Source organism: Polyodon spathula, unplaced genomic scaffold, assembly GCF_017654505.1.
Source record: "Polyodon spathula isolate WHYD16114869_AA unplaced genomic scaffold, ASM1765450v1 scaffolds_82, whole genome shotgun sequence".
NCBI classification, from domain to species: Eukaryota; Metazoa; Chordata; class Actinopteri; order Acipenseriformes; family Polyodontidae; genus Polyodon; species Polyodon spathula.
The window spans coordinates 1-25,000 of record NW_024471576.1 but is presented as its reverse complement, the minus strand read 5'-3'; the positions used below and the strand labels follow the sequence as shown (position 1 = coordinate 25,000).

Genomic DNA, 25,000 nt, shown 5'->3' with positions numbered 1-25,000 from the left:
TGAAGCATGGCGTGTGGGCAGAGAGATGTTTTCACTAAAGGTAAGTGAAGCATGGCGTGTGGGCAGAGAGATGTTTTCACTAAAGGTAAGTGAAGCATGGCGTGTGGGCAGAGAGATGTTTTCACTAAAGGTAAGTGAAGCATGGCGTGTGGGCAGAGAGATGTTTTCACTAAAGGTAAGTGAAGCATGGCGTGTGGGCAGAGAGATGTTTTCACTAAAGGTAAGTGAAGCATGGCGTGTGGGCAGAGAGATGTTTTCACTAAAGGTAAGTGAAGCATGGCGTGTGGGCAGAGAGATGTTTTCACTAAAGGTAAGTGAAGCATGGCGTGTGGGCAGAGAGATGTTTTCACTAAAGGTAAGTGAAGCATGGCGTGTGGGCAGAGAGATGTTTTCACTAAAGGTAAGTGAAGCATGGCGTGTGGGCAGAGAGATGTTTTCACTAAAGGTAAGTGAAGCATGGCGTGTGGGCAGAGAGATGTTTTCACTAAAGGTAAGTGAAGCATGGCGTGTGGGCAGAGAGATGTTTTCACTAAAGGTAAGTGAAGCATGGCGTGTGGGCAGAGAGATGTTTTCAAGGTTTGCACTGATTAATGATATCTTGCGGGTTGTAACACAAACATGGCCACCTGTTGGGCTAACACAGGGCAAGGGTTACCAACAGGCAATCATGTCTGTGTTACAACTTCAGGGTCTTGTTGGAGGATTAATTGGTTCAATTAAACCCTATAGAACACGGCTTGAACAAAGACCAGGAGTGGAAGGGATCTAGAAACGTATTGTTTTCTGATTAAAAGCAACACCTAGTGTTTAGTGAATTTACATCATTTCTCTCCAGTTGAATAGTGAATTGATAGTGTCAGATTCTACTGCTCAGCTCCACCAGTATGTGGTATTATTATACACCCTGAGCCCCCAGCACCTGCATAGCCAATCCTAGCAATACACCATTTATACAGTTCATCACAACAAGCCTAAACAAATGATCATCAGAAAACTGGTTCGCAGCTGTTAACAGATGCTGTGTGGTCCAGTGGTTAATGAAACAAGTTTCTACCCAGCTGGTCCCCAGTTCAAATCCCACCTCAGCTACTGACTCACTGTGTGACCCTGAGCAAGTCACTTAACTTCCTTGTGCTCTCTCTTTCAGGTGAGATGTTGTTGTTGTAAGTGACTCTGCAGCTGATGCATAGTTCACACACCCTAGTCTTGTATCTTGTAAAGTGCTTTGTGGTGGTGGTCCACTATGAAAGGCACTATATAAAAATTATTGTTCAGGGACACCACTTATTAAAACAAGTTACCAGAGGAAACCTGTATTATTTAACCAGAGAACATCAGCTTGGAACTTGCCCTGGTGTATGTTGCGTCAGTTAAAGCAGTCCCAGTTAGTTCTTTGTTTTTGCTAGTTAGCAATTTGTAGGGAAAGAAGCGTCTGAATAATACATAACCCACTTTCACCTCATGCACTTCCAGCTAATTAGAGGAAGGCCTTAGCAATCTAACGTGCATATTCAACCATGTTAATAATGTATTATTGTGCAAATGGGGGCATCTGTGAATTAGAAAACTGACCTTTTTAAAACGACTGTTTGTATTTATTTACTCAAGAAAGGCTCTTTGATTCTTTGCAAATCTATCTTCATTTAACTGCAGGCTGAGAGCTGACAGCTGTCCTTTGTGTGTTGGTGATGAAAATCTTTGCTCATCGCAGCAGTTCAGTGGACAATTACACGGCTGCTTATCTTTACGCAAGGACCTTATACACACTGTGTGTTGCTGTGCATTCAAAGCTGATACCCCTTGAAGTAGAAAGTCTTCCAGCGCTAGCTGGTGCAGTAGCTGTCCATTATCCTGCTTGTGAGAAAACACTCTGATCTTCTCAACTTAGTCCTCCAGGAACGACTGCTGTACTTGCAATTATGGTGTAAATATTTTTCAAGAATCATTTGCTTAGTAACAAAAATAAAATAAAATGTTTGCATTATTGATGCTTTACAATATTTTGTATTGGAGGTAAAAGGTTATTGCTGAAATACAATAATTCATTCCTGCATTGAAGGTAATTTGCATATTTTGCAATCCAAAAATTTTGACCTTGAGTTGCCATAACAACACCCCCCCTCCCCCTCCCCCCTCCCCAAGACATGATCTGTAAGGCAAAGACAATAGACCAGGCCAGCATACTGTGCAGCTGCACTGACAGCAGGGAGGGGTGTGGCAGTGAGGTACGCAGGTTAGATTAGCCAATCACAAACTCTCTGAATAATCAGATGTGCATCTCTTTAGGACAGACATTTTTAATAGAAATTTAAAGTGGCAATTTATGATACTTTCATTTTTACATTTCCCCAGTAACAGCTATGTATACTTCAATGGGCATGTCTCTTACTAAATACAAGCAGCACATTCTGTTCACCTTCTGCTTCAGATTCCTGAAAAATCTGTTTACTGTTTATTAATTCACAACTCAGCAGGAAGACGCGGGTGTCCATCCTAAATCTGTATTTCAGAATTTAAAAAAATGTGTCAACATTCCGCAGTATGTTTTTTACACAAAAAATTAAATTGAATCGCTAAGATCGTACAAAATGCAATCAATGAGAGAAATTCCATTTCAGGAGGGGGAATGCTTTTTTTTTTTTTTTTTTTTTTTTTATGACTTCAGGTTTGTAACCAATGGCAATCCTGATGCATTTGTTTTTCAACTTACACCCCAGCTTATGCATCACCACACACACACACACACACACAAATACTATTGAGATATATAGAGACAGAGGGGGTTTGAAAGGAGGTATAATTGCAATATATTATATATAGTTTATAATAACATGTTCCTTTCTGTAACAAGCTTACTAGAATTAGTCTGACATTCAATCTAAACAAGTTTAAACCTACATCCTCCCACAGAGTCTATAAATACCAGCAAATATTACATACTATACACCTTGTTGTGTCTCTATTGAAAACTGCTTGGTAGAGACTCGGAGAAACATAGCAGCCTGCAGGAAACCATTTTAAAAGGAGCGTTCATTCATAACAGACATGGGCTTCAAGGCCCTGTATGTAAGCACCCACAATGATGCCCCTTGTCTAAACAAATTCTTTCGGTGGAAAGGTCAGCTCAAAGTTGCTCAGCTTGTACGTTAAGACCAGTGCTGCTCAAGGAATGCCAAGACACAGACAGTAGCGATACTCAAGCCAGAGGGCACGATTACACTGAAGGACAACATGATACATTGTTCTAGATTGCTTTAATTGCTGTGCTCCCCTTTATAGAGCTGTAGTCAAAAGCCACTGTTGAGAGACCTTGCTAGCTGGGTTCCTTATAATGAGAATGCACCATGGGGAGCCTTGACCACCATCTTATAACCGGTTCTGCAGCCTTATATAAAGAGGGAACACATCGACTAGTGTAGTGTGTACTTGCCCTGAATGTGTGCATTTTATTATTCTTCCATATTTCAGCCTTTTAATAGTAGATCCTATTACCTCATCTTCCCAGCAGGGGTCAGCAGTTTTCTTTTTCTCTCATCTCTGAAAACCTCAGCTCCTTAACTACTGTATTGATGAATCGTTTAAAGGCTTGTGTCTCATTCCCCCCTCCCCCGTCATTATCAGCAGTCACGATTACTAACGCATTCTGTTACATAGAGCAGGACTATGCTGACTAACTGGTGGTTGAGTGCTGCTCTTAATAAACTAGCAGCCTAAGGAGAAGGGCCTGCATCTCACTCTGGGGCTCGTCATTGAAGAATGGTAAACTATGCTTCGATGCCTCTCCTGTTGCTAATTTCACTGCTGTTTATTTCCATACAATTCAAATATGTTGCTTTCTCAAATGCACCTGTGCTATGCTTCCTGATCAAGCACCTGTAAACTGGTGTTTCAGTTAAAGTGGTATCTCATAATTCTGTTTATACCAGAAGCGCAGGTGTATCTATCTTGGGATACATTGTTTTTCCAGTATTCTAGTACAATAGCATGCTTGCCGGGACTAGTTTCAAATGTGTCTTTGCTTGCATTCCAGTCCAGTGGGGTGCTGCTGATATTGAGACTGAGCTCAAGGTTCCACCTAAAAAGACGGTTTCTAAGAGGCCATAAACAGGGTTCCAAATGAATCTGCGTCAAAGCACAGTCTGTTAATGAAAACAAAGATCCGGCAGGTAAAATAATCCCTGATTTATTTTATTTTTTTAAGGAGACACATTTTATTGCTATATCTTAGTAAATATACTTCTGTATACCTTAGGAGGATGTCCTTACATAAAACACTTCTTTCTGGGCTTGTGGTTTACTGGGACAGCCTCATGCGGTGAATAAAAAACATGCACCACAAACGATCACTCAACGAGGCACATTTTCCACTGAAAAGCATTAGCTGGTGTTACAGCTGTGTAGTGCTTGTTAACGCACCATGTAAAAGTGGAAACTCTTCAGTTTAATAATGACAGCACCCAAGACGTTTTGCTAAAGTACATTTTGATAATGATTCATGGAAAACATTTACTTGCATAACGTGATATAATTGGAACCAACATGGTTCTGAGTGTTTTTACAATCACCCCACCTCAACAAAAAAATAAATAAATAAAATAAAAGCTCATAGTTCATTGTGACCTTTCTTGTTAACTTAAATTTGAGTAGGCTCGACGCAATTTCACATGCTTTCCAAAAGAGCAAAATGAGGTACGAATGGTTGGCAGCAACCCGCATGTGAACAAATCCCTTTCATATACAAGAGGGAGTCTGGGTAAAGCGACACAGCCATGTCTAAAGAGAGCAATACTCGGGGGCCACATTGGTACTGTGTGTACAGTCTGTGCAACGCAAATGGGAACAGCAAAACCCTGTCGGAAATAAAGACAGTGTTTCAGGAATACAAGCAAACAGCACAGCCAGTGAAGAAACCAGCCACATGACTGGTAAACCACCTGATCAGCTTTCTGTCAGTGGAAGTGAAATCTAATGGAAGTCTACTGCATTAGTGTCAGTAGTACTGTACTGGTCTTATACACAGCTTTAAAACATAGGACCCTTTGTATCACATGCACCCAGAACAACACACAGCACTGTTAAAACAAGAAAATTTTATTCAGCAATACCATATATAATGCAATTGCATATCTTTGGTGAAAATAAACTTTATAAACATTTTATTAACAGAGGTTAGCATACAAAAAACTAAGTTTGTCTGTCTGACAGACACCGCAGACAGCTTAACTCATAGTTACACAAACAGATACTGTATTGGCAGCTTTAAGTTAGTTTAACCTTTTAAAAAAAAAAAAAAAAAAAACCTCCTGTAATCAAAGTTACATTATCTGCAAGATTTATTTCGCCAACACTATCACTTAATCAGGTAATGCTAATATTATATGGCAAATATATAACAATACACAACCTGGTCATTCTGGCAAATTGGCTTAGAAAATAAATACTTATAGATGACACTGCCGTTCTATACACCCCCTTGTATGTGATAGCTTGTGACTTCACCGATCTTCTTTACAATAAATACAAAATAAAATAAAATACAACACCCTTGAGGAACTGTGTCGGGATCTGGTAATGGCACTGTTACACACTGGCTGCCGAATCATTCCTCAGGAACACTTACACTTTAATTGCGAATGGTTTTAACTATCTAACTAAAATAAAAAAATAAATAAATAAAAAACCCCAAAACACACACACAACCTCCAAACAACATCAAAGTAACTTTCACATTGTGGAATACTATATAACTGGCTAGCCTGGGTTGGAGGGAGTCTCTGGGATTTGAAGACCACCAGGCTTGGTCACACATTTTTCCACCCCCCTCCCCCCCTCAGACTCCTACTCCCTCAGTTATATTTGCTTACTATATGTTTATTTAAATACAGCTCTATTTGCCATGCTTGCCTCTTGGTAATGAAACAAACTTCATCAATACAGCACCTATAAATTTTTTTCTAACACTGCATTCTTCACAAAAAAAATATAGTGCTTTCAGATGTGGAAACGATTTTCATCTTGCTCACATGACTCAAAGGAGACCCAGCAATTGGAAGGCTGTTGGGAGTTAGAATTCTCAAGCGCTCAATCTCCCAGCAGCCCTTAAAAGACAGTCAATACCTGCTTCTCCTATGACTTTTCTTTAGATTTTCCCAATATTCCAGCAGGAAATGCAAAGCAAAAGGTGACATTGTTGATTTATAAGAATTTCCTGTTACAAAACCAAAGATGTTTCACAGAGACAAGCACAGCGAACAGAGCAGCTTTATGCAGCATTTCCTAATTTAATTTAGTGGCTTTCAGTGCACTAATAGCAAGTTCAACCCATTTCTTTCCCCAGTACGTAACAGTTAAATTAATTTCAGCTACATACAGGACAAACAGCAGGTCTAAATCACATCTTTACTGTCCATTAGATCACATTAGGAGGGTAAAGCAATTGAAATGTCATCTTGCTTCACAGTCATGCTTCTTAGAAGGCAGAGCTGCTATCACACAATGTACAATATGTCACAATTGAAAGATTCTGGGCAGTGGCATTTTTTGCTTAGTGCATTGCACTAAATGACTATTTAATTGATTTTTCTAAAGTGTGATCTAAAATATTTTAAACATAAACCCACTATTTTAATGGTTGTAAAATTACAGTAATAAGTACTGACCTACACAGACCAATATGCACATGCAAAAATTCTGGTAATACCATTAACTAAGGAATGTCCTTTCCTACCAAGTTTCATTACTTTTGGAAAATCCGTCTATCCAGAGAGTATATATATATATATATATATATATATATATATATATATATATATATATTATATATATATATATACACACACACATATATATATATATATATATATATATATATATATATACACACACACACACACACACATACATACATACATACATACATACATACTATACACACACATACATACATACATACATATATGAGACCACCTATTTGCCTAAACAGCTTTTCACAAATTCAGAGAATTTAATAATTTGCTGTAAACTTATTAAATGGACAGTTGAGCGTTTAATCCCGATCACCATGATTCGTAAAAGTCCAGTTGGACCTTTTTCTGTGGGGGTGTGCATGTAAGAATCCATGGGGAAGTCCACTGTACTTGGGAGCAATCTATATAAAAGTACTGAAATGGGTACTTATGCTAGCTTTTACTCAACATTGCAATCTGTTGCTATCTGCCAGCATTCAAACATTTAGCACAGGAGTCGAACAGACAGTAAAGAGTGACCTTGGACTCTGAACGAGCTCAAGGAAAAAAAGAAATGAAGATAAAAGTAAAAAGCAAAAATAACAAGCTAGGAGTAATTATCCCTTTACATGAGGCCCTGTAATAAATGGTCTCATTTCACAATTGCCAGGGCCCTCCCAAATGCCCACTTTGCAACACTGCACACTGTGTGGCAGTGACAGTGGTGGAAGAAACAAGAAGCCTTCAGAAAAACCTTTCAATGAAAACAACAAACAAAAATCATGAAAAAAATAACAATAACAAGATCCCTTCAGAAACAGGCCCAGAGCAGGGCAGCTTAGTGGGGACTGGCCAACTGCAATACACCAGGGCTCAAACTCACCCAACACACCTAAACATCTTCCGTTGAAACAATAAACCAACAAAATAATAAGAATAAACATTATTAATAATAGAATTAATATTACCAATACTAATAATAACACAACATCTTTCAGTAAGCCAAAACAGGACAAGAAAAAAAAGGAGAAATACTGAGAGAGCAGCTGCTTTGACTGTCATGCAGATGACACAGGGACGACCGCGAGAGTCCCCAATCTGACACAATTAACAGGGTACCACCATTTCAGAATTGCAGGTCTGCTCTTTCAAAAGTAAAAGACGTTTCCTCAGAGAAAGTTCCCATTTCATTTTATGTTGTATAAGTTTCACATATTTTAAAATATATGGCTTATTCAAATTATATTTTTAAATATATGGAACACCTATGTAAAAGCCTACGCCACGTTGCAAATGTAATACATAGGAGTATAATATTTTCTTTCCACATGGGGCTGATGCCCCGTTTTACTGCATATTTTAATGTAAAACATGTCTGCATTGGTTTACCCTGGTCGTAAATTTGACAGTTAAATACAGGTTTATCAGTATTCCTTTCCTACACAATTCTGAAGGACTTGTTTAGAAGGAGAAATTTTGCTCTGTGGTTAGAAATTCTACTTCTCTGCTGCATTGACTCCACCATTTAGGTTATCCCCCCCCCCTGGGGGACTCCAGTAATCTTCCAGTGCCATTTTTAATTTCTCTCCTTTTCAGTCCAAAAGCAAGGCAAGCAAGGTATGGAACGGCTGCAATCTGTTTTCTACGGAAGCCAAAAAACACACTTCATCCACGTCTCTTCATCAAAATTGCATCTCCAATCCACACTGTAGTATCTTTGCAAAATAAAAAAACTAAAATACAAAAATAAACTAAAAGGTTTGTTTTGGAACAATTATTATTGCATTTTGCTTTGTATCTTAATTCTCTAACAATGTCTTCTAACAGGAAAAAATGGCAACATTCTTATTCCTCTTTTTTCTTTTTTTTCTTTTCTTTTTTTTTTAAAGGAGAAACCAAAAACTACAACTACTAAGATGATAGGTAGGTGTTTGGATTTGTATTTTATATCCATGCATTCATCCTTGTTTAAATAGTTTAATTGTACACTGAGAAACTGTATGGGAAGGAAGCATGCAATTGTACTATTTATGAAACGTTTAGTTTTTTTTTTTTTTTTTTGCTTTGTTTGTTTGTTGTTATATATGTATATATATATATATATATATATATATATATATATATATATATATATATATATATATATATATACACACACACACACACACACACACACACATATATATAAAGAAAAAATGGATGAAAATGTTCACGGCAGTTCTTGTTATATATGTCACTTTTCTTAGTAAAAGTCTCAATATGGCTTTGATCTCCTTTGTGAACAATAATATTGCCATGTAGGATTCTTTTAATGTACTTTAACATCTTTTGTATGTAAAAAAAACAATTAAAAAAAAAAAAAAAAAAAAAAAAAACATTTGCAGGCTTCCTTATTTTTTGGTTTGCCTCTTGCTCTTGCTCTTGCTCTTGGCCGTGCGTCTCGAGGCATCCAAGCACGTGTGAATGCCTGCGAGGTGCAGCAAGGACCCGGCCGCCTCCTTCAGCTCCTCGTCGATCTCCTGCTTCACTTCCTTGCGTGGCTTCTTGCTGGCCGGGCCCTTGGCTGCGTGCTGCTTGGACCCGTAGCCGCTGTCTCCCAGCCGATCCTTTGCCTGCTCCAGCTCCTCTGCCAGGTCCGAGTCCTCGTCGCTATGGAAACCCTCGCTGCCTGCCCGTCGCGCCTGGGAGGCGTATTCGTAGGCCTCGTCGAAGGATGACAGGGACGACACGCTGGAGCGCGATGCGCAGCGCTGGAACGTGGCACTGTAGTTGTGATCCTCCTTGGGGTCGTTGCTGATGACGGCGATTTCTGGCCGGGAGAGATCGATAGGGTTATCCTGCACCCCCGGCATCTTATTGCTGCTGCTGCTGTGATGGTGGTGGTGGTGGCTGTAGCTCCTCTTTTGAGAGAGAGCTCTGGACTGCTGAGGCTTGCCACCTGCAACAAGAAAGAAATGAAAACCGGTCAATGAGTCCATTCCACTGCTGGTCGTTACCCTTTACCTTGACTTGAGCATTTTTAGCAGTTGAAGTAGCAGCTGTAATATCAGCAGTATACAGCTCTGGCCAAAAGTTTTATATCACCTAGAACTTAAGGATTCAGCCATAATTAAAAAAAAAAAAACAAACAAAAAAAACCACAAACTATATGAACATAATTTCGATATTTCGTTTAACATCATGTAATCAAAGAAACTACACAATTATATTGCAAAAGTCTACCAGAAGCCTTAATAGTAGTACAGCATTACATGTTAGATTTCAAAATGTTACATTTTTTTAATCAGTTTTTTCAAGAAGTATACAGAAAACTACAAAGCGGTATGTAATTCAATATGTTAACATTTTTCAGCAGGTTACATTCGACTTTATGAAGCAAAATAGCTAATTGTATGGGCGACGCAAGACTTTTGACCACAGCTGTATAGAAAAAACAACAAGAGATCAGAAGTACACCATGCAGACCATCCAACTTAACGTGTAATGCACTGGGTGCTATCGATTAACTAACGATCTCGAATACAAAAATCGATTAACTAACGATCTATAATACAGTCATGATGTAACATTTACTACTGTTGTTTTTAGCATGCAAACCTGTACTGTTGGGCAGGAGAAGGGTTATATGATGCAGTGAAATCTTAAGTTAAGACCAGACTAAAACATGATTAACTGATCAAAAACTCAAGTGGCAGGGAGCAGCAGAGCTACCTAATGGTATCTGGTCTCTTGCTCTTTTTCTCTATCTGAGCAAATGCTGCTACTTGGAACAAGTCTTTACTGCTATTACACTGTAAGTTACTTCTAGTGGCTCTCAAAATCAGGTCACAGGAGCTCAAGACTCCAGACTGCTGTGAGACTACAATACCTATTATTTCTGCATTATTCTAAGTGGAATGAAGTGTATTCGCACTGGGTGGAAAATGGGTTATCATCAGCATAATCATTACTATTATGGGGCTGAGTTTTTACAAGGATTTAAGTTGAGCTATTAAAAATGTCCAGCAAGTAGGTAAAAGGAAAAGTTAAAATATCAAACAAATCTTACAGTGCATCCTGTGTTGCTCTGGGGAAGAATTTAAAAGCATCATAGCAGTGGCAGCATCAATATCAGACTCTGAAAGGAATGAATGCAGAAAAGAATAATGATTTATTATTCCCAGACTCACATCTCTTAAAACACAAACTCAGGAGATGTATTGTTCTACCATAATTCCCCATCAGCACTGAGAGCTACAGAGCCCCCAGAGGACAAGGTATAAATTATTAATCCTGTGCTGAAAAGCAGGACTATTTCCACAAATGGCAAGCCAATTGGCTGATGGGGTTTTTGTAGTCAAGGTTACAGAATCAGAGAGAGAGAGAGCCAGTGAGAGAGCGTAATTCTACACCAAATTTCTCTGCAGTGATTACAGGAGTTAAAAAACGGTACGAATGATAAAATACCAAGCCTGTGTGTTGATTTGGGGTTGGTTTAGTGCTCATGAAAGGGTTAAGCACAATGGTGAACACTCCCCAACGTTCAGTCCTGGGCCTGTCTCCAGCAGAGACAGACAATTCAACCAAAACAGTGTTCAACTGGGTGCGACAAACATCCACTAGGGAAAAGTTTGCAACCTTCTTGAAAACGAATTTCACTTGTTGATCTGTATCTAAACCCAGACCTCGAGGTCAGCTATTTGCAGGTATTTTCCACATGCAGATCCCAGTTGCAAATTGGTGCTGATTACGGTGGAGTTTGGATGGTTAGGCATTCTGGTAAGCCTGTAACTGCTCCTGCTACGTTGTTCAACCTAGAGGCCGCAAGATCGCAGCAAACGCCTGAAGCATAGTGAGCAAGCACAGACCCAGTGCTGTACAAACTGAACTCAGTCACCTCCTTCAGTAGGTCTGGTTTACCTACAACACTACTGTGACCCTCATCCTACCTGTAGACACTGTTTAAACACTGCACTGACAAGGCTTGTTAAATGATCGCTGAGAGATATGTCACCAAAGCTATCTTACTGCAAGCCCGTACTGCAGTTTTACGAAGAGGAAGGCTCATGTTCGCATCTCACCTTTTAGAGAACATCCTTGATCTTGAAGAATCAAATGTCGAGGGGGTGAGGAACCACTGCAAGGAAAAACACACAGTAAAGAGGTGTTCAGATCTGGGAAAAATTACACTGAAATAAAAAAATTAAAGCAGGGATCAGGAAGTGTAGTTTGTGTTGGGTTTCACATACAGCACAACCAAGACAAACATTGCTGGCAGCCCCAGGTCCCTGTATTTTTTCTGCATGAATAAATTAAGCAGAATGGCAGACATGGAGATTCCACCAAGCACAAGTTTGCAAAACAGTTCAGAGAGTGTAGCACTGGAGCTCCGCTCAGTACAGACTGCAGCCAGTCCTCACACTGTGGTTGTGAACCACACTTTGCATTGAAGATACAAAGAGAAACAGCCTTTTCTTAATATGTGTGTTGAATCAGATCTGCAGTGAAATTTTAACTGAACCATTATTTTATGTTTTGTACTGATAATCCTTCATTATTTGTTAATTTACATCCAGCCTATTCCCTTTAGTCATTTACCTGCAGGTCTCCAGTTGTTTAAATGTTTGCTTCATTACAGACTGTGCCGAGAGAGTAGTAATTTACAGCACAGCATGCTGTGCTGTATCAGAATGAATGGGCCGATTGGATACATCTCAGTGTAACACACACTAACCTGGATAAGAACAACTGCTCTCTGCGATCGTTTTTAGTTTCTCCCCAGGGATTGCTGGGAAAGTCACACAGCAGGAAGCCTATGTAGATTGTTTCACAGGTTAATATAAAATATTTATGGTAAGCACCGCTGTGGAAGACTACCCTTTAATGATCACTGGGTCACCAAGCAGGAAAGCAATATTTTTCTCTTAAAAAAAAAAAAAAAAAATAATAATAATAATAATAATCTAATTCTTTGCAAGTGAAATCTAGACCAAGTTTTTTTTTCAGTGTAATTAGTATTTGAGTCCTTGGTTGGTCCATGTGCACAAAAGGCTTAAATTGCAAAGATGGAAATAAGACTCCCATTGCATAGAAATTTGATCCATTCTTGGTTTTACCATGCTTTTAATAAGACAGTAGTCAAGCTCGTAGCAAAACTTGGAATAGGCGAAACTGCTATGCAATAGGAGTCTTATTTCCATCCTTGAATTGTAAGAAGCAATGACCATTCCATGGGACCTAATCCACTTGTACATAAGAGTTGGGTTTTCCCTATGACATGCTTTTTGCCTCCACCTTGTATATCAACAAAGCCCTTGTTTAAGACTCACTTGATGTTTAGGAGTGCTGGTTAGACTGATTGCTCCAGACTGATGGATGACGCTTACCTTGGAGGAGAGGCAGGCGGTGTGCAGAATGCATGTGCTGCTGGGAAGTGCTGCTTCTTCAGTGCTTGTATCAGGTTGGGTCTGTACTCCGGGTCCACACACCACAGGGATCCCTTCCCGTTCGCCTTCAAAGATTAACAAGAAGAAGAGAATAAATAGAGAGATAAACAAGCAAACATGAAGGAATTAGCAGGAGGGTATTCGCAGACAACAGACAGCTCAGCTCATTCCAACTAAAACGAATGACAGCACTTGGTGGTTGACCAGTTCCAGCTATACCTCAGCCTGGTTAAGATGGATTTTTGGAGCATTTTAGTACTGAGGAATCTAACTGAATCCACTTCTTTTTTAGGGGTAAGCCCAGAATAACCAAGGATAGGTGTTTGATGCAATGATGTGGGAGTGCTGTACAACGCTCTAAAAATCATCCATCTGTGACTTATCCTGACTTGGTATTGGCTGGTCAGGGCACCCTCTTAAAACTCGCAGGCAGTTTGTGAAGCAGAATACTAACAAAGTATTTAATGTCTAATAAACTAGTTAAAGCTGTGCATTTTCTTATCAAGGTACAAACAAATATGGTGTAGTTAATGTTCGACCAGTGATAATAGGAATACACAATTTGTCTTGCACTGTCAAGTGATCAGCTTTAACCATTAGGCAATACTGTCACAAACACACACATATGCACCCACATGAGAGTTTACTGTAAACCAGCTGTATTGGCAGGGCTGTGTCATCATTCTAGCTGCTAGAAAGTATTTTGCAACAAACAGAGAAGTGCCTTTTTCAGTTGGTTAATTCCACTTTGTGGTTATTTTTGAGAGAGATTAGAGTCAGAAAAGAACCAATTTGAAATGCTTTTTTGCAGGTTATTTAGTAAAATAGATGCAAAGTGCAATTAAATATTAAACTCTTTACATTAACGGCAGCATTTCAAAAAATAGAACAAACAAACCCAAGTGCTGAATACGTTCCCCAGTGCAGTTGAAATGAAACTATAAATATGCAACAAACCAAAAATGTAATCAGCCAGGCACAGCAAAACCACCCATGAGAAGTTTCCAACCCAACCTTAAATATCTTGTACAATAGCAGCATTACTGTGGAACTGCAAGACTAGAAAGCTTTTCCAACAAACAGTGTAACACAAACAAGTTACACCTGTGGGCATTCACATCAATGGGATACCATCGTCCCCCAGAATGAAACCGTCAACTTCAATGTAAGATGCCTGATCTGGGTCTCTGGGCTGTACTCAATACAGCATTTTCAAGGTCTATACAAAAACAAGACCAAAAACATAAATACAACGGCTGGTATTAAATATTTTGTTGTATATTATACTCAAACTGTAATTTGGACTGAAATATGTGCAACTGAAAGGAAAACAAAATATACAAAATAAACAGGAAGGTCGATTTGATTTTTTTTTTTTCTTTTTTTTAAGCGATCCTAAACACAGCCTTTCAGACAAAAAAAAAAATATATAACCTTGACTCAGATTACCAGCAGCTCAAACAGGAAGACAGAGGAAACGTTACCATGGCAACGAAAACCAGGCTGTCATTCGAGACCGATTTCTCAGACACAAACTGACTGCTCGGGAGCTTATTAACTCAAGCCTGAAAAAAAATTACAATTAATACCGACATCTACTGTAAAGCCATGACTGTATTCAAAAGATTCAGCTTTTGATGCACTTTCCAAGTGCAAGCCTGGAAATCTTTCGTGTCTGTGTGAAAGGCTAGAAGAAATACAGCAGCATGTTTCCAGTATGGCTGTGCTCAGGGAAATCCCCTGTTCCAACTCTCTACATCGCTATACAGGATGCAAATCAGCTGACTAAATGAAAACACACAGACAACTGACCAACACAGCTCTGTCAGAAAGGTGGCGACCACCGCGTGGTTATCACAAACAGCATTTTGGACCGCCTCTTGAAGGTGTACCAGCTTGAAGACGACCCACAAGGCAACTGAATTTACAATTAACAAAGTAATTCTCCATTACAGACTCCTGTTAACCCTCCTTTTATGTTGGCAATGTTTTCACATCAACTCTAAAATGTCACATATGTTTTTGTGTTTATGTTCATCAAACCAAGAAGAAATCATAAAATGTCACAGTGAAAATGGGAACGTCAGTCAGGTCAAATAGATTTAAAACATCATGAAGGAACACGAATATGCTGAACAGCAATGTCTTCCCTAAACAAGCTGTGCACTACCACCAAGACAATAGACCCAGGTGTGCTGGGGAGTCTGGTGTGAACAGAAAGCTTCACTTTCACCCTCCCCTGCCTTGCAAAAACATCTCCAGATCTTATTTGCCAAGTACAGCAAGTGTGTTCTTCGCATTTCTGCACAACAGATTCCTAGCTAGCAGCGTAATACATCTGAAGAAACTCTTCTTAACTTTTTCTCCCTCTTTAAATACCAACAAATAATGAACAAGCTTTTTAAAAAAAATCAGGACAGTTTAAAAAAAAAAAAAAAATCTCCTCCCCTGCGTGGGCTGTTTGTGTCACAGCAGGAAGTGACATCACAAGCCTGAATGACTGAATGCTTTTTAAATCAAAATACATCAAAGTATTTAATTATAAATGCCAAAAAAAAACTGACCTTGCCCAGATTCCTCTCCACTTTCTGAAAACATTTGTTGAGGGACAGGTTGTGCCTCACGGAATTCTTCCAACCCGTGGGGGCGTTGGCAAAATAAGGGAAGTGGTCGAGAATCCAGCTGTAGATCTCCTTGACAGGCAGGCACTTGTTGCGGGACTGCTCGATGGCCATGTAGATCAAGAGGCTGAAGGAGTAGGGGGGCTTGGACTTGAGAGAGTCCTTCTCCTGGCCCTCGGAGCAGGAGGCTGGCACGACGCCGCCCCCCTCGATGTCGTACAGGGGGCTGACGCTGGGCTGGGTCTCAGTGCCCAGCGTGAAGTTCTGCAGCAGGTTCTCGTGCAGCCAGTTGAGGTTGGTGAGCTCCTCGTCATCGCCCAGCCCCTTGTCCACGCTGGTCGCTTTGGGGCTGGCCGCGCTCTCCGCTTCCGGCAGGGTGCCCATTCCACACGCGGCGGCCCGCGATCCCACCAGCTGTTGTATCCCAGGGGTTTCCTCTTTCTTATCTGGCGACATTCCAATTACAGGACCCATTAAACCCTGGTGTTCTGTTGAATAAAAAAAATAAAAAAAACACAACAGGGTAACAAGGCTTAACCCAGAGAACCTTAGACTTGAATCCTCCGTGGCCCCAGGACCCCTTTAATTAAATAACAGACAAAGAAGTATTTCCTGAATCCAGACAGAGGGTTAAAAGAAAATACTACTACACACAGAGGGACACTGGGCCCCGGTGGGAGCGGTTAACAGTCATTGAGTATCCTAGGAGTAAGACAGTTCAGAGCCCCGGGTTTAGCACGGACTGTACAGAGAGAATTGTTTCCAGCCAGCCACTTTACTCTTTTTGTAAATTTATCAGCATTTATGCCGCTCACTCAGGCAGCTCTTACAGCTGCAGTTGTGTTTCAGGATCAAACAGACGCTTCAGTTTGGGAAGCTCCTCTCAAGAGTTCAAATGAGGGTAATCAAAGGAACACTTTCGGAATCTGGCAAGATGCATATTCAGAATCCCTCGAAAACAGCATTTATTATAAAGAGGGACACAATTACAGAGCTCCACTGTTTACATTCCACTTTAAACCAGAACAGGATTACCCACCAGTGTGGCAAAATATAAATAAATAGGATAAAGAATCATGAACAGCAACACAATACAATTAAAAGATGCATGGTGCCAGCGAGTGGGAGGAACCACGGTCTGAGTATTACAGTAAGCTGTGTGCCAAAGCTAAATTATGACTCAAACTCAAGAACTACATGGAGCCCAGGAACAGCTCCAATTTAGAGGTGATATTATGCAAAACATACGATTTTGCAAATTGTGTGTGTTTTTTTTTTTTTAATCTTGTATCAGAATTAAGCATCCTTCCAGCCGCATCATATCCACAGAACTGCATAGCTCCTTCTTGAAATAATGTGCGTGTCCCAGATCCAAGAGTAACATTTCATTAACAGAGGCCTCTACAGTAACATAGGCTTCTAATAATAAACCTGGCAGAGCAAAGAGGTAAAATTATCCAAAAGGGCCAACGCAAGTGACAGATTCGACTGCGATGAATGTGGAGCACTTCTGAAGGCATGTTCCTACCCCACCCACTCTCCCTCCTTCTGTTGAGATGAAGTTAAGTTTTATTTGTGCTGCAGATTAAGAGCTTTCAACATCTCAGATTGCAGTCAGGCCCACTTTTCATAGGAGAGAAGATGAACCTCCTCTGCTCTGTAATGGAGGGTCTCTGTTTAAAACAGTCAGTATGCAAACCAGCCTCCCTCCATCTAGCAGAGGGACTCAGATACTCCAATTACAGAAAAATGTTTACTGCAAAATATATCAAAAACTGAAAACTGTCTACTCTGTAAAGACTAGGGGAGGAATGTAATCAGTTTACAAAGTGGCAACACTACCAATAAAGCCTGGACATGGCTAAATATACATCATCTAATAACACACTGATTCGGTAAAGCTGAACTGTATAAAAGCCAAGCAAAAATATATAACCAATAGCAATTTACATTTTTAAAAGGATGGGTAATGAATTCAACATCCACAGCGCATGTGTGTAAATATGCAATCAGGCGGCACAGATTAGCAACATTAAATAAAGCAACCTGATATTTATCCCTCTGAAGTTCAGACATGTGACCCAGCTCAATGAGTTCAGATGGCAGTGTACTGCGAGAGCTGTGCAACCCCCACGGGGCACTGACAGTAATGCCTATTATTATTATTACTATGGAAACTGGGAGTCACTTTAAAAAAGGAAATCAAATTCAGAACCCAGGATCAGAAAATGTTTTGTCTATCTGACTCAGATGCTGCTCTGCGAGGGGAGTACAGGGGGAGGGGGCTGGGGTTGAACTGTACTGCAATGCACACCCGCGACTCCCCTGCAGTCTGGACACAGACAGATAAGAGCCCTACAATATTAACACGCCCTGCACAGCACTGCAGCAAGACAGCAGGACTGCGCGATACTGCTCGGTACAGTGCAGAACATGCAACGCACTCAAACCACGCTGAACAGATAAACCAGGGTTCAGAGGAACAGAGCCACAGAGGAACGGCAGTCAGGAAGAGTTAATAAATAAACAAGACAGGGCAGCTTCAATAACTAGAGGAACAGAGCCAGAAAGGAATGGCACAGCCAGGAGGAGGATTTACCAAATAAATAAATAAATAAAAATAAAAAAGGGCAGCTTCAATAAAATGTTTCCAGTCAATACATTATAATATATAAAAATGTGTATTTATTATTATTATTCAAAAATCACACATCTCCTGTACATCTACTCATCTGATCTTCATGTTAGTGGATTTACAGTTAACACAGAAGTGCTGTGCTAAGAGACTCAGACAAGTACACTATTAGATATTTGTCTTACCCTTGATACACAAAGTAACCTCTTAGTTATATAAACAGTATAGTAGACTCTGACTAATCCTAACCCTGCTTTGTCCTAAATGACCTATAATCCGAGCCCATAATGAAATGATATGCAAGCCGATAGCATCTGTATGGAAAACACACACAAGGCTCTTCTTATTTACTCACAAATAGTGCTTTGAATGCTCGGTGCATGGACTCCCCGCACCACAGGCATCACTTTCAATGTACCGCTGAGGAGAGGCCACACAACCCCCACGAGACAGCGCCTTGTCTGCTACAATGCTCAGGTTGGAACTTTCTCAAAGAACAGAATGTTCCAAGAAAGAATTTAAAGAATGATTTATTTTTGAGCCTCAGGAAGGAGGAGATCATGTATGAAAGATCCACAACCTTCAAACTGTATTCCCACCCAATCCCCTCCTGTGATAATTGGACTAAAAAGAAAGAAAAATATATCTCACAAACAATGATTCATGAGTTCCAACTGGTGCAAGAAAGGATGTGCTGTAATCTACTAAAACAATGCTTCTAAAACCCTCCCCCCTCTCTCTCTCAACATGTTAACGACACACCAAGAAAGTCCTGAAAAGCCCAGATACAATTGTTTGAACAGGTTTTGTTTTTTTTGTGGATTATGAATCATGCACTGCCACACAGTCAAATTACTGGCAGTTAAATCTGCAATATAGGAAGTTTAGTGTTGAAGGCGTGAAGCTATTTTTAAGCCACTAAATCTTATTGCAGTGCTACAATGCACACTGATTTTAATAAAATTCACAGATGTTTGCATAAACGTCATGCAGTAGTCATCCTGTAAACTGCGCTGGGACCACAATGGAAATGTGGATTGTGAGGTGCTTTACTATCCAGATCACAAGTGTGTTAGCTGAAGGGTTTTCTTTACACAATGGAAATGTGGATTGTGAGGTGCTTTACTATCCAGATCACAAGTGTGTTAGCTGAAGGGTTTTCTTTACACAATGGAAATGTGGATTGTGAGGTGCTTTACTATCCAGATCACAAGTGTGTTAGCTGAAGGGTTTTCTTTACACAATGGAAATGTGGATTGTGAGGTGCTTTACTATCCAGATCACAAGTGTGTTAGCTGAAGGGTTTTCTTTACAGGGCCAGACATGTCATATCACACCCTGTACCAAGACACCAGGTTTACACTGAACTGACTCTCAGTGCAGTACAATGTGTACGTAGGCTACTCCCAACACTGTGACTTAACCCAAATAATTACAGTCAGTGGGGCTTTCCGGCACAGCATCGCTGTACAGCTATTGCCAAAAGCTTTGCACCACCCTGAAACCTGCTGAATAATGTTACGTTAACATATTGAATTACACACTACTTTGTAGTTTTCCACACTACTATTATGGCTTCCTGCAATTTTGCAATATTGTTTAATATTTTTTTTTTAATCTTACAAGCTGTTGTATAAAAAAGTAATACAATATATATATATATATATATATTATCCCCTCTAAAATTAACGTTTTCAAAACAGGATGCAAAACTTTTGGCCACAGCTGTACAGTGCACAGCCGTACCGGTTTCAGGTTGAGTAATAGAACAAAACTGTATGGTTGCTGCCAGCATCCGTATTACTGTCCCTTTGCAGAGATTCTCCACTTAGCAGGAAGGCACATCTCGGCTGTGAGGCTCATGTTACCAGTGCAATCACCTCTGCAGACAGCTTTGAGAATGGCCCAGGCAGTAAGCTTAATTAACGCCTGTTAACAGCACAAAGCGTACCTGCATTAGCCACTTCACGAGCGAGTGCTTTACAGCTGGGAAGCTCATTGCCTGGGTGAATTACAATAAGCGCAAACACAAAAGGAAGCACCTTAATCCCCATCAAAGCACACTGTTGTTTTAAATATCTATGTAAAGGCAGGAACCCTGTTTCCCCAGAGAAGCATTTTAACTACCGAAGATGTTGTAGGTTTTAAAATTGCAACGATTAAAGCCGTAGCTTTTAACTGGACACTGCTGAAACGGGTTCACATTTATCAAGAGATAAGTGTTTAAAAAAAAAAAAAGAAGAAGAAGAAGAAGAAGAAGAAGAAGAAGAAGAAAAGCAAGTCATTTTCTATTTATAAACGAGATATTGGTCACCTAGGTTTGAAATGAACATTACAAAATATGCAATAGAAGAAACAAGAACAGCAATTGGTGTGTTGTATTTTAGGATGTAATTAAATATCTATTTGTAACCAATATGGGGTGCTGTGTGGGCTTGTTGGCGTGGTCAGAGTTCAGGAATCTACAAGGAGAATCCTAACCAGCTGCAGTCAGTAAATGCATCTGGCATCAGAAAGTGTGCAAGGGTTTCAATCCAGAGTGAAGTCAGGATTGTTACATCATTTTAGATCTAAACCCACCTGTGCAGCCTTGTCATGCATTAAGGGATTTTACATTGTTGCTGTATTGCATTAATTTTAACACAAACCCAGAATGCACGCTTCATGTTCTCAGTTTGTTACATTCAGAGGATGTGGTAGGGATGAATTTAGAATGTTTAACTGAAGTGTAAACTCTATTCATTATTGTATATTGGATTAGATTCGGTCCTTCATTTTGGGCAATATTGTTATAATGAGGCCAAGCCCTTGCTCACGAAGCATCAGATATAATAACACCTAGATCTGGCTGCCAGCTTTCTTTTGTTTTTCTATTGGAATTTTCAGAAGGATGTATCAAAATGCCATTAAAAGGGAAACAAGTCATTTTTCTGATTTAACTGACAGTAAATAATTATGTATGGGTAACACTGGTGGGTTTACATGTATATATCTATGTGTTTAAATCGTACATTTGAGAACATGTTTGTATTATAATATAGCGTGTGTGTTATTTTTAAATGTAAATATTTCAAGAATGGTTTTTGTTTTTTAAATAAATGGAACACACCCACTCTCTGTAAAAGCAAGGGGACCCGTGTTATTTTTTGCGGCATTACAAAAATGTTTTTAAGACACACAAATTGCCTAACACCTGAGTTGCTGCAATACACCTATTTGTATCCCTGCACTGAAATGGAGTGTTTCTTGCGGTACAGTACCTCTGAGACCACAAAACCAACAAGTTCAATGTGATGGCTACTGTACAGTCAAACAGCCCTCTGTCCTCAGCATGCGTGGGTGTTCACACACACACACACACACACACACACACACACACACACACAATGCCAGTCCCAGCAGGTCACTGAAGGGGCAGTTAAGAACATGGAAACAGTAACCCGATACTGCAGCACTAAACTCTTCTTGTCAAGATTATGCTCCATTAAATCTCCTATTCCATGCTAATCCATGTACACATCGTCACTAACTCACTCCCTGCATGTCTCAAAGCCTTTTCTGCTTGTCCTGCTACAGTATGCGGCCACAATGACTTGCCCTAATGAGGAACCATTCAAGACAGTGCTGGTACCAAGGCTGTCGCTCCCATTCCCCCTACAATGCTGAGAGATCCTAGTGACCAGGTACAGCACACAGCACTTACAGGAATGTTAGCAATGTTAAAATGGTCCAACTCAAGATGTTGTCTGTCTCTTGTGCTGCAACAAACCACAAAGTAATGCAGTAATGGGTCTTTGCTAAGCAATTAAAATAATTTTTTACTGTAAATTAATTAATGCACACAGCTTGTCAAATTACATGACTATTAGTTCTTGACTGTGAACAGTAGTTGCTATTAACATTCATTAGTTTTATTTTTGTAGACTATGCCTTACAAATGTTTCAAATAGAAGCAGATTCGTCACTTTTAAGTTTAACATTTTTTTTACACTTAAATGCCAACTCTGATCGCCTTATCTAGTATGTTATACTTTTTTTTTTGTTTTGTACAGCATGCTGTGACAGGGTGACGTCACGGCCTAAACTGTTTTGGGCAGAAAGCGAGACTCAGACAGGCAAGCTGCAGGTTTAAGCACTGCTGCTCACTTTTATTTACGAAATAAACATGAAACAAGACAGAGAAAAACACATTAGCAAATAAAACAGCACAAGGGCCAAACAAAAGGTCTACACAAAACTTACAGACATACAACGAGCACACAGCACACGACCCGACCCTCCTAACACCAACGCGAATTCCAACACTAACCACTTTAACACCTGTGATCACCCTATTTATATATTCACCCTGTGACTGGAGTCTTAATTATTTAATCACTTATCAATTCTCTGTTTTTGCAGAGAGGATTTTGACTACCTCCCTTTCTGCAATCCAATACTCCCCACACACGCTTTTTAGATAAAAAAAATAATAATAATTAACTGATTTTTCTCTTTTCTTTTAAACACTTATCTTAAATGCTAACTCTGATCAACTTTGACTCTTGTCCAGTAAAAAAAAAAGTGTGAATTGAATACAAGTCCCATCCTCCCATGCACACACAACACAAAACTACCATTTCATTACTGCTTCTGCACTGAGAACGTTAAGACACCTGCAAAAATAAGGATCTGTACAGCCTAAAAGAGCCCTTTCACGTTCAACCATGTGACACCGCACACCTGGTTTCTGCTAAACTTTCAATACATTCACAAGCGAATATAATGATAACCAGATGCCAGCTTATGGCAAATGTTTCTGTCTGCAAAAAAAAAAAAAAAAAGAAGAAGAGCAGAGAAATCCTTCAGATTACAGACAAGATCTACATCTCACCATTGAAGGCAGACTCCTCCAGTACACTCTGCCCAATAACATTCTGGTATGAGAATTCCTTGTTACATCTTGTAGAATCTTTAGCAATGGAACTTCAAAACAATAGCCTACATCCACAATGCACGCCAGGTTCATTCCCCCAGGCAGGATTTTAGCCTATGGCTGATACAGCTCCAAGGCAAGTTTACTGTTAAAAAAGGAGAACAGATAATAATAAGAGATGTGGATTATTCTCTTTGGCAAATAACTATTAAAATAAGGGGGAAGCGATGAAGCCACTAGGCTAGTACAGTAACTTATCAAATATGGTGCATGCTACGAACTCAATCGAAGAATGTGCAAGGGCAAGATTTATCAACATTTTAGAAATGATTTACAAATATGTACTCTTCAGGTAAAAATCAAACACTATTAATTAAATAATAACCTTCAATTAGATTGTTTCAATTTTAAATAAAGACCCACAGTTTTTAATATACTGAATTTCGTTAGATCGATAATGTAGTGATCTGTGGACTACAATAAACCCATTTTCTGATTCACTGCAGCCCTGTGTGTTGAACAATGTAAGAAAGGACTACCCTGTGCCATTTCCTGAATAGTCCTTCTCTTCTCCCTTGTGTCTGCCTACGACAGTCCCGTTTTACACTGAGGCACGAGGGATCAAAATTAAACAAACCATTTTTTATTCAGCCAGCCAGTGTCTTTCACAAAGCCCCACTGTTCCAGTGACACTAGGCATTGGCAGCCCTTTTCTTAATTAGGGAAAGGCGGACCATTAGCATCCTTTTCAATACCAAGTAGGCTGATCGGCACACGGTTAGCCAACAGGGTCTTTAATCCCTTAAAAGAGCCTTAAAGGGTGACCAATTAGAACCGAGAGGCGAATGATGGAGCTTGTTTCTAGCCAGGAGGGGGCAGAGGTGAGTTTATATCCTCCCCACCGTCACACCTCCGCCAGGAATTCAGCCGTTACAGTCCACAGCACAGCTTTCTCTATCCTAAGGGAGGCGGGGGTAGGCTTGCTGCCTGCAGCCCAGACAGGAGGTCAAATTTGCATCCCAAATACGGTGCAGCCGACTATATTTGATTACCACACTCTGTGATGTCCTGTATCCAGGACAACGCACGCTTTCTAGTCTCCCGGGGATTCAACTGACTCACAGTTGCAGCTTTAGGCAAAAGAGAAAGAAAGAAAGAAAGAAAGAAAGAAAGAAAGAAAGAAAGAAAGAAAGAAAGAAAGAAAGGAGGCACGAGATATGTTGTCTCCAGATGAAAAATGTGTGCAGCTGGAGTCATTATGGCCAAAGCACTGTCAGAAAACAAAGGACTTGTTTTTTATTTTTTTTTTTTTTTTTTTTTTTTTTTTTTTAAAGCAGGCATGTAAAAAAAAAAAAAAAATGAACAGGTCAACAACTATTTAGCAAAAGTCTTAACATAATAATAATATGCATGTGTACACGCAAGGTTCTTTCCACATGCAATGTTCCCTGTAATATTGTGACATTCACTGCAGGAGGCTGGTTTCCTCACACAAACACAAGCCAGGCCACTATGGCTTATCATCAAGCATTTTAAAATGAATCCACTGGGAACAGATCTGTAAAAATGAACTGTCACAACTGACTATGTGAATCAGTTCATTTGAACTTAATATGCAGCAGACACTACAGTATATATGGGGATCAGGGAGACAAGCAGCAATAACCTGATTTGATTTA

General features: G+C 39.8%; 1 protein-coding gene across 1 annotated transcript; it reads right to left on the bottom strand.

Annotated features, from left to right (window-relative positions):
• Positions 1–8,884: 8,884 nt before the first annotated feature.
• On the bottom strand, positions 8,885–18,995 carry LOC121308028 (forkhead box protein N2-like). The gene is made up of 6 exons (XM_041240335.1): positions 18,762–18,995; positions 15,715–16,259; positions 13,091–13,215; positions 11,786–11,841; positions 10,774–10,842; positions 8,885–9,663 (listed from the first exon to the last, which is right to left on the bottom strand). The coding sequence occupies exons 2-6, from the start codon at positions 16,243–16,245 to the stop codon at positions 9,116–9,118; spliced, it is 1,329 nt and encodes a 442-aa protein (XP_041096269.1). The 5' UTR covers positions 16,246–16,259; positions 18,762–18,995; the 3' UTR covers positions 8,885–9,115.
• Between the last annotated feature and the right edge of the window lie 6,005 nt (positions 18,996–25,000).

Bases quoted from the DNA above. Each gene is read 5' to 3' on its own strand.
- LOC121308028 (XM_041240335.1), bottom strand. From the start codon at position 16,245: ATGGGTCCTGTAATTGGAATGTCGCCAGATAAGAAAGAGGAAACCCCT. The intron at 11,842-13,090 runs GTAAGCGTCATC...TTTTCCTTGCAG, and splicing joins CCGCCTGCCTCTCCTCCAAG to TGGTTCCTCACCCCCTCGAC. The intron at 10,843-11,785 runs GTGAGATGCGAA...CATTCCTTTCAG, and splicing joins TCAAGGATGTTCTCTAAAAG to AGTCTGATATTGATGCTGCC.